The following is a 10,438-nucleotide window of genomic DNA, read 5'->3' as shown; positions in this document are numbered from 1 at the left end:
CCCACCGGCAGTACATCCAGCTCTGGGTGATGGTCCGCAGGGTGCACCTCACGACGGAGCCAGATGTGTTGGTTTGGCGTTGGACACCCCCAGTACTCCACCAAATCTTGTTGTCTCGAGATCTTGGTGGTTGAGCTGACGCTCCTGGGCTGCCCCGAGGGTCAAGTTTTCCATTTCGCTTGCTTGCCAATGCTGCTGCTAGACTGCCAAGACGCTCACAAGACGAGGCCTGCAACACCACCTGTGGTGTCTGTTTTGCCAATCAGAGGAGACCATGAGCCACCTCATCAGTTGCCCTTTCTTGGGAACCCTGTGGTGTGAAGTTCTATCTTGGTCCGATCCACTACTACGACTTTGTTGATTGGTGGCAGCAGACCACCCGGTTCACCTCGGCGGCGAAGCGCAAGGGTGCCTCCTTGGTGATCATGCCCAAGGCCTGGTGGATCTGTGAACCAGTGGAGTGAAGCCACAGCCGCCATGGCCTGCTTTCTTTTCTGTGTGAGGAACTTCCAATTTTCGCTTGGAGTAGTACATGCTCGATCCGAGCAATTCAATTCTTGGTTGAGACCTTCCATCCTTTGATCGATATAGATGCCAACGCCCCTGTTCTTCGTGGTTTCTCGTTCCTGTTAAAACAGGGACTCTATGCAGGAACAAAAATGGAGAGGAAGCACCTTGTTTTTCTATCTTGCTTGACGCAAATTGCCCCTGGATATCATGTGCATGGTGCCCGGAGTTGAAAATTGCCAGATTTGCTGCCTCCATTTTGCATCGAAACGCCGCCATATTCGACAACACAAAACCCAACACTGACATTCTGCTCGACACGATCAAGTCCAAGGCTCAGTCGTTGGAGAGGGCAAGGTGCGGTGGGTCTTGACACGACCTCCAGGGGTAACTACTGCCTAGTTGCCTCGCATCGCGTCATACTTGGGGTGTTGGTCATCTGGGCTTGTACTGAACTCTTTCTCTATCTACCAATGCATCGACACGCAAGTTTTTATGTTTTCTCGAAAACAAATCGAGAAAACGCAAAGCTTGTGTTTCTATGTATTGAGGTCCTAAAAGTATTCCGCGTGTGTCAGCTGGATCCTAAAAGTGGATAAGTGATTCATCGCAGGTCCTATCCAACTCTTACCTGCTTGCGTGACGTGTTGACCGATGCTATGTAGGCAATACTTTGTGATGCAACCTCTAGACATTCTCTATTTTAATTTCGTGGCCCATCCTCTGCCATCGCGGCCCCAGCTACGATTGATTCCATGGATTTCTACCCAGCGAAGCACCGGGTGCACCGCTGACACCATTCTGTCGTCACCTCAGCTGGCGGATACGGAGTTTTAAGTTGTTGCCCTACTCCAAGGCGCCAACCTCGCTGACGGCCGAGACTCTTGACGGAGGACATGGTCACTAACGACGATGGTAAGGAGTCACGAGCGCCATCACCACTGTGCTGCTGTACCACCGCCGTCATTTGAACCGTAGTTATTGCCAACAAAGCAAGCAATTGGGGATGCTTCAGTTGCGGTGGAAGGTACACCATGGCCCATGCAGGCGAAGACGAGGCAGAGTGGGTGAATCTGGTGGTGGAAATGAAGGATCACCAGCAGCTGCTCAATGAACAACAGAAGGAGGCGGCTGGTGTTGGAGAACGCGCAGAAATTTCGGCAGAGGAAAGCTCGGAACAAAGAATTGATTAGGGATCCTCTTCCTCGTGTTGTCGCGCTACTCCTACCAGAAGGAATTGGACCAGGGTGTCGCTGAGGCAACAGTTCAACGATGGTGGTGGCTCTAGTGGAGATAGTGACACCATGAAGCAGCAGGGAGCGAGGGCGACAGCATGGGTGGGAAGCTGCCAATCTCCTCTCCGCCCAGCACGTGCGCGATTCCTCCTCTCCGCCGCCACCACTCTGCCACTCATCTCCGCTGTCGAAGTCGTGGCGACGACCATGGCACGGATCCGGGGTTTTTGAAGTGAGGTGATGTGTGTCTGGGGTTGCAGAGTGTAGCGGTGGGATTGCCGAAGCATGGTGGTGCAGCGGTGGCCGTGGGGTGTCCGGTGGTGCGTGCCGTTCTGCACACGCGTCGGCGAGGACATGATCGACGAGGCGGCATCGTGCCCTTCCCAAGATGGAGGGCAGCGATGGTCACTTCCCAACGGTGGTGGGCATCCTCGCTGCCATCTGCAAGATGAAGGGTGACAGCTCCTCGTCAGACACCGGGGCTAATGTACACTTGAGATGGGTTCCAGCACTACTTTGTCCTACAGGAGGAACGGTGGCAAGCGAGGCAAGGCATGCCGCGTGCACCAGGTCTACAAAATTAGAAGAGAGAAAGATGGGTCATGAAAATAGAAGACACCACCTTTTAGGGGGTTTTGTGAAAAATATTCTCCACATGGTGGTGGTCAATCCGCCACACGTGCAGGTCAAAGCTAATCAGGGCTGTATAGGACCTCGGTGAACCACCTATCCACTTTTAGGACCCAGATGTGCATTTTATACTTATAGGACCTAGCTGACACACAAGCAATATTTTTTGGATCTTTGATGCATTTTACTCAAAAAGAAGTATTTACAAGCTTCAAGCAAAGCTAGGCACAATGGTACTCACAAGAAACAGCTAAATGAATAATATTGCAGTCTGTAGTGTTTACTCTCTCTTCTTTCCTGCACAACCACAGATGGAGATATTTTGGATGAAATTGTGCAGTCTCACATTTTCTAGCAGACACTATATCCATGAATTTTGAAAGTTAGTCTCAACCTAACAGCATGTGCACGCGCACCCCTGAGCACGCAGTCCACATTCAAAAATGCAGTAATTCTTCGCGGGAGTGAAACCCAAAATCGCACAGCATTTTTGCATGTGCAAAGAGGTTGGAATAACATTAGTGTGACTATTCTAGAAAGGTATTGCACTCACGTACCAACATTGGAGCCCAAATAACACAGATAAGTACGAAGAATAAGCATATCCCACCACAGAATTTTGTCATTTTTGTTTGCTTTTCCCCGTGTTGATGATTTGCCCTATTTAAAATTGTGTCGCATTTCACAAGGAACAAGCTCGCATATATGTCCTCCAACTGTGCATAGGAACAAAAATATCAGATGCCAAAATTTGCTCTATTACAGCAAAACACATTAGTGTAAAAGCTAAATACAAGAAATATGGTGAAAAGGTACATTATGCTGCATAACTAGTACCATCAAACGTTGTACCTAACTGATTCCTAGAAAAGCTGTTTTTACTTTATCGTACAGCGCATCAACAAAAACGAATGTAGGAGAAACTGCTAATATTCATATTTATTTGAGTAAGACAAAGCCCAACTCCAACTGAAGCCTTAAATAAGCGGAATCAGGTGAGCAAGGAACTTTTGGACTTATTATGTATTCTGAGACTACAAATAGGCTAACTAATAGCCAAGCAGGGTTCCAAGTACAAGTTCAGACTTCAGAAGCCTACAACAACCAAAACAGAAACAATTGTGATGAAGTAGACTAAACCATTCAACACAGATCACCAATATCACACATATCCAACTACTACCTCCGTCCGGGTTTATTGGTCCCCATTGTATTTCGTGCCAAATTTTGACCATAGATTAAACTAACAAAATGTTCACGCATGTCACCAAACATTATATTTTTGAAAACTATGTTCAAATACGAATCCAATGAGACAATTTTTCTTGACATGCATTAACATTTTGTGAGTTAAATCTTTAGTCAAAATTTGGCACAAACTACAAAGGGGACCTATAAACCAGGACGGAGGTAGTACTCTCGGCAGTGTTTGAAAATCAATATCTAAAAATTGAATGCTAAAGTCACAGCACGGCAAAAGTAGAATCATCATACAGGATTATATGGGTTAACCAAAGTAAAAACATACTGGTGTTTAATCTGATTGTTGTACCAACTGATCAGGTGGTCCAAAAAAACAAAAATTAGTATCAATCATCATAGACTATAGTGCCCAGTCTTCGGCGCCTATATGCTAATAAATTTATGGCAGAATTACCCACATGCTTGTAAAACAGATCTACTGATATGTACCTTAAGCCAATCATACATTGTTAATGATGTAGTCGTGCAAGACCAATCAAGAACACATCGAAGCTCATACAAGAACGGTAAAGCTCGGTATAGCCGGAAACCCAAGTAGTTTACTTGTGTTACTTTGCTAGTCAGAAACTGTCTATACAAGTTACTTTTGTTGGGGATACCATATCTGATCTGCAAAGCCTGCAGTGCAAGGGAAATTGATTTTGTAAGGTAGATGGCACGTAAAACAAATCCTCCAACATCCCTGTGGGCTAGCTCCATTCCCCAGGCATACTCAGTGACCGAGTATGTGAAGAGCACAAGATTGAAAATATAGAAAACAACTTTTCCCGTTGCGAATGACCACAAGTATATAATGCGGTCAACTACAATCAAGAAAAAGAGAATCTGCAAAATTAAAATAGCATGCATTAGAAACCTAAGCAAAGAGAAGTACAACAGCGTTCAAGTGCAATAATAACCATGTAAACTGAAAGATGAGCTCTCACCATTAGGATGAAAACAAACTCTTTAGGGAATTGTTCTTCCAGCTGATAAACTTCCAAGAATTCACTCTTGTTTTTTAGGATAGATTGATAGAACATGAGAACAAGAAAGAAAACTGCCATGTCAGCACCAAAATAATATGCATAAAGATCAATCTCTCTTTTACCGCCGCCAATTACAGAGACAACTGGGTAGGGGAAATTTATTTCTTCAAAAAGGCCTGCCTTTTGTGAGTCATGAATTTCCCTTTCTACATCAGCTGCTGGAGTAAGTGATTTGAACCATCCTGCTGACTGGCATTCTGTAGGAGCAGCATAAACAACTTCTAGCACAGCAAGAGACATACTAGGATTTTCTTTGCTCCGTTCAATACTTTGAATCCGAACTCGACTACAAGAATGGCATGATGAAGGCGAATTAGATTGACATCTTTCTTCATGGGCTGTCACAAGTACCTTATTTATTGCTGACTCTATCCTCTCTGGTTGGATTCCATCTTCTGGCCAATGTTTTACTTCCATTGTAACTTGCACAAAAAAGGGAGGAGATTCTGCACCCTGTGTTAGTGATAGCCAATATCTAGATAAGCCCCTCCCAAACATCCTTATAAGATTCATTAAAGGCATGTGCAAACTTTTTACCCTATCTTTCCAGTTGTATGGTGTACAAAATTTCTCTTCAATGTTATTTCTTGCACTAAGGAAACTGAATTCTGTTACAGGGACCCATTCACCATCTTTGGCTGTGATTGAGCTCTGCAGGAGAGTAGATATATATACCAAAAACAAAGGCAATATGCTGACAACAAAGGATGCTTTTATTTTATCATCAGGAAAACCTAATCTCTGGAGAAGAGGCAAATGTATATTCAAACCACAGTGTTGGATAATAATCTGATATATATACTGTGATAGAATGTTGAGCTCAGTGTAGATCAGAACAATGACCCAAAACAAGTAACTTGGCCCATAGTTGACACAAAGAGCATATAAGAAAAGCGCTCCAAGGTAGACCATGGAGAGCAAACTAAAATTCCACAGAAATACCAGGATAAAACAGCAATAGCAAACATAATCATAATTACTTCGCATCTGATACCATATATACCGAAAGATAACACCAACTGGCATACTTGCTGAGGATTCTGTTGCAGTTCCCAAGCTATCTGAATGTGTCCTCAGAAACTGGCCATCTTGTGTTCCCCTCTGGTTTTCTACTACATCATAAAAGCTACCTTCTGCGGGATGCTCATTGGAGAGTGATTCTTCTGGATCAATGTTCAAGAAGCTCACAATGTTTGTAACTGCCTGGTTTCCAAATGACTGAACTTGGGAAACACCATCACCAATTAACTGCACAGCAGATTTAAGTGGGTTTTCCTTGGGTTGTCTTCTTTCCTTCTCTTTTAGTAAGTTAGGATGCAATTTGATATCACACTCATCAAGCTCAATAATCTCAGATGTTGAGCCCACGGAATTTTTAGCATTATCAGCCAGCATAAATTCTTCACTTCTCCCCCTGATTGGTGACCGCGGAGCATCAGACGAGCTTGGGAACAATAAATCTGGTAGGTTTCTCTTTGTATCTGCTACAGAGAATTCAAATGACTGAGATGCTGCAGCTGGTGAACCAATCTCATTATCTAGCAATGGAGCATCAATATCACTGTACAACCTAGTAGTCCTCCTGCGCCGTAAGCCTTCATTGCAGGAAGCATTATTGATTGGGGTGAAGGAATTCATTGTATTTAGTTGACTTTGTAAATTGTACATCTCAGATTTCATCCTTTCTACTTGCATGTTGCGTTGACGTTTTTGCTCCTCAGACCTGCGAAGATGCTGCAGCTGTTCAGTTTTCTTTAAAGCCTTCTTCTCCTGTTCACGGACCATTGCACCGATTTGCTCTGCTTCAAGGTATCTTGATACATAATCAAATTCACCAGAACTAAAGATGTATGATTGCACTGCTACCAATAAGAAGATCACTATCTCAACAAAAGCTGACCGTGATGTTATCTTAAAACCATAATCATACTTGTAGAATCCAATAATTTCATAGAGGTAATCTATTTGATCACACTTGCCAGAGCTAAACTGCCCAACATAAGGAGATTGATATGCAAGTGACAAAACTATAACAGCGAAATTATACATCCGTAGATACTTGAAAATCTTATTCTTCTTCTTCAGTATTTCAAGTCTCATTCGGAAGAAAACCAGAGCAAACCCGAGATAACCAAGGTGTAAAAAATCATACTCCAGAGTACCAGTAATAGCAATTAGTGCCAAAACTATATCTAATAAATGGCAGTAAGCATAAAGCCGCACATAATCAAGAAAGGTCCAGAAGCTTTTTGTTTCCAATGAGAGGTCCCTCCAAACAAACGCATTTTTCCTTTGGGATCGCATCTGACGGTATGTATCCGAGTCCGAGAAACCAGAGAAGTGGTCAGAGCGTAGCTTGAATGACGAAAAAATGAACACAACATAGTAGCTAACCAACATTCGAGGATCATCAGCTATTAACCCTGCATCAAATAAATGTACATATATTTCATAAATTATCTGTTTTAAGCTGAATAGTAATATAACATTGGATTGCAGAAGTTCAAGATATGACAGGAAGGACAACATACCTAGCCAGCATTTCGAGCAATAATCAAAGGAAATCTGTGAATTTTTCCAGCATCCGTGGCAACGCATTTCAATATCATTGACACCCTGTAACCAGAGCATTCCATCTTTCCAAAGGGCAAAATACTCGAGTACTAAGACAGTAGCAAAGAGAGACACGAAAAGGGGCCACAGTTTCTGGATTAGATCTCTGTTCATAAGAATACATGCCACGAGGCACATGATATAAAACATCGATACAACATTTAACAATGTAAAGCTTGCCAATAGTAACACAATCATGTTAATTTCCAGACCTCGCAGTTTAAAAAGATTTTCCATCCAGAATATTATGTAGCTCTTAAATGTCGACTTCTGGGTGTCAAATCTTTCTCTTTTCAGAGAGACGATCCTTTGCTTATCCCACTTGTGGCTTTCTTTTGACATTCCCCACATCTTTGCAAATGAGTACCTTTTGTCCTCGTCCAAACCTTTGGTCACATTCTGGACAGCTTCTGAGGTCTGATACGTGTTGCCTGAACTAAGGGATAAAGATATGCTGCTACCCACAAGACCTTGGACTTTAGAAAACAACAAGGCAAACCTATTTGAGGAATGTATCTCCTCCCTGTTGTTCGAAAGACTAGCAGATTGATCGGAAGAGATAAACAGCTGACAAGGCTCTTCCCATTTACCCTCATGTACTAGAGATGCTGGCATTAAGTCCAGCCAGTGGAACACATTATATTGAATGGTGCAAGCCACAATCACCAGAACTTTCCCTCTAAGCCCATATTCAACACCCCAAAGCCCAGAATCGTAATGTTTCAAACCAAGAAATGCAGCAAATCCATACAAGCGCTGACCAGGACACATTTGAGCAGGTTTGCATATCATTTGGAAGAGGTATTCAGATACAGCAAGTAAACCAGTGTAGACTAGGCAGACCTTCGAAGGAATTCGAGAAGCTTTTGGTAAGGTGGAAAACACAATGAGACCTAACAGATAAACTAGGCCAGATAGACTGATTGATGATAGGCAAGCATAGAACACACTAACTGATAGTATCTTCTCACTGTGCCAAATTAGCAACCTCCTAAGGAACCCTAGAAGCCCAGATACAGAAGCATCAGAAACACTGAAGTTCTTGTCACTGTTCTGCCTTCTTTCATAACTGTAAAGTTGCATCACTATTAGAATAGACAATGATTGCCAAACATTTACCAACAAAGAGGCTTCAGGATCAAATCCAAGATCAGGATATAGTTTAACAAACTTTGAAACCAAGCGCGCAAAGAGTGGAGAAATACTCAGGCTATAGGTGAAGATAAACACCACAGCAGCATATACTTTTAATGGAAACCAAAGTCGTCTCTTCGTCTTCTCGACAAGCTGCCTTCCGATTATCCAAAGTAGAAGGAACCAAAGGTAACCAAATGATATATAATTGGGAGTCACCAAGTATAGAGTCAACAGAATTGTGAGGAAAGCCACATAAGTTCCGTATGAGCGATACATAGAGAGAAATTTCTGGCCGATTTTACTGAGATATGACGCAATCTTTTTTTCTGCAAAATACAAAATAGAGGGTTGGCATAGTAAACATATATTCAGTCAATAACTCATGTCAAACAATAGAGTGGACATCTGGAGTCATCCAAGTACCCAAGTTTCAAATTTTCTACTAAGCAATTAAATATAAATTTGTAGTATCCCTTTACGAAAAAGGCACACTGTGAAACAGTTTACAAAAGATCAAGGAAGCGAACTAATCCTGCATTGGTCCTCTCCCCATGCACTCTTTCCGGCACAAACATTAGCCCTGCACCTAAAACATTTTTCTTATTTGTCAGCGACAAAGAGCTCTTGCCACCATGAACGCATCTGAGAAGTATAAAACCTAGTAACGTTAAGCATGACATAATTTATGTTGTAGTTCATTTAACAAGTAAAGGCTGTGCCAAACAAGAAATAATTAATATAGATGTCCATGATGCAAGAAGGTACCATGTAAGTTGCGGCAAACTTGACCTTCTCGTGAATTTTGTGAGCTATAAACTGACAATAGTACTGACTTATTCAAACCAGCCTTTAGGATACTGAACCCAACAGGTGGACACGGTGTATGCCGAAGAACAGCAGAGAGAGCAAAAAGCATTTTAAAACCATGGCTATGGACAGCACAGAAGCATATAATTGAGCCAATCTCCACTAAGTCTTTTGTTTTAGCATTACTTGAGAGGCCTGTCAAACATACGAGAAAAGGAGTGCTGTTACTGTAGTATAAAAAGTATGATGTGGTTCACCATTTAATTCAAGAGAACTGTTCAAAACTCGTTAAAATTGTTAAGAGTATTTTGCATGTGGATATATACTGGCCTATGGCCTCATCGGAATACAAGTTGCTATTTCCCTAACATGGTATTAGAGCCTATGGTTTTTTCCCTCTCCGCGCACACACAACTCGTGCACCGTTATTGATCTCGGTGTGCTTCCTCTCCGTTCTCATATCTGATGGCCCGACCCCTTCCCCGATTGGATCCACCAAGCATTTGTTGCCTCCCCGCTGGAATCGGGCTACCCTCCCAAATCGCATCGCAACCCCCCACCCCCTCGCCCGAGCAGCGGGCCACCCAAGTCACCATCCCGCCAGGCTCTCCCGTCTCGTACATGCACCGTCTATTGTGTTTGGTGCTCGTCTGCTAGTTGCTCTTTTCCGCTGCTTCTCGTCGGCATCTCACATGCACGACTTTTTCCACAGGCCACAGGCTCTTCTGTATGCACGAAGGCTCTTGCATCTTCGTTCATGTATACTTGATTCTAGCTCTATATTTCCGCTGCGTCCACCAAGTCCGTTTCTCTTTTTCTCATGTCATGCGAGTCCACCATACCTTTATCCATCAGCCTTTTTCTGGTCCTTGTCCTTTCTATAGGATTTTCGTGGCCTCTTTTGCATTGTTAATCGACACCCATTATCTTGTCACCAAGCTTCTTTCGCTACGAGTTTTCTCGCGCTATGCTTTTGTGTGCAATGCTTCATTCTCTCGATGTGCCATCTTCTTTTGACAATCCATCTTCTCTTGTATCTTCTACTGATGCGATGTTCCTCTGATGCGTCATCTTCTCGTTATCTCCTTTGGCTTTACTCAGCAGGTTTTGAAGACTCTCATGCTAGGACGACACTCTCAAGGCGTGGACTTTCGATTATCTTTTTTTTTTCCTTAGTGCTACACTTCTATAAATGCAATGCTATGGCATACGCTTTGC

General features: G+C 43.0%; 1 protein-coding gene across 4 annotated transcripts in view; it reads right to left on the bottom strand.

Moving 5' to 3' along the window:
- The window catches only part of LOC119275925 (piezo-type mechanosensitive ion channel homolog), a 44,975-nt gene that overhangs the window by 9,147 nt on the left and 25,390 nt on the right, over positions 1–10,438 (bottom strand). For all 4 annotated transcript variants that reach the window (XM_037556852.1, XM_037556853.1, XM_037556854.1 and 1 more), the window contains 5 exons: positions 9,179–9,415; positions 7,195–8,739; positions 4,562–7,086; positions 4,065–4,460; positions 2,930–3,088 (listed from right to left, as the gene is read on the bottom strand). In XM_037556852.1, coding sequence (XP_037412749.1) covers positions 2,930–3,088; positions 4,065–4,460; positions 4,562–7,086; positions 7,195–8,739; positions 9,179–9,415 — 4,862 coding nt within the window. The remainder of the gene's footprint in view (positions 1–2,929; positions 3,089–4,064; positions 4,461–4,561; positions 7,087–7,194; positions 8,740–9,178; positions 9,416–10,438) is intronic.

The sequence above is a fragment of the Triticum dicoccoides genome, chromosome 3B (genome assembly GCF_002162155.2).
Source record: "Triticum dicoccoides isolate Atlit2015 ecotype Zavitan chromosome 3B, WEW_v2.0, whole genome shotgun sequence".
NCBI classification, from domain to species: Eukaryota; Viridiplantae; Streptophyta; class Magnoliopsida; order Poales; family Poaceae; genus Triticum; species Triticum dicoccoides.
This window is presented reverse-complemented; position numbering and strand designations above follow the sequence as displayed.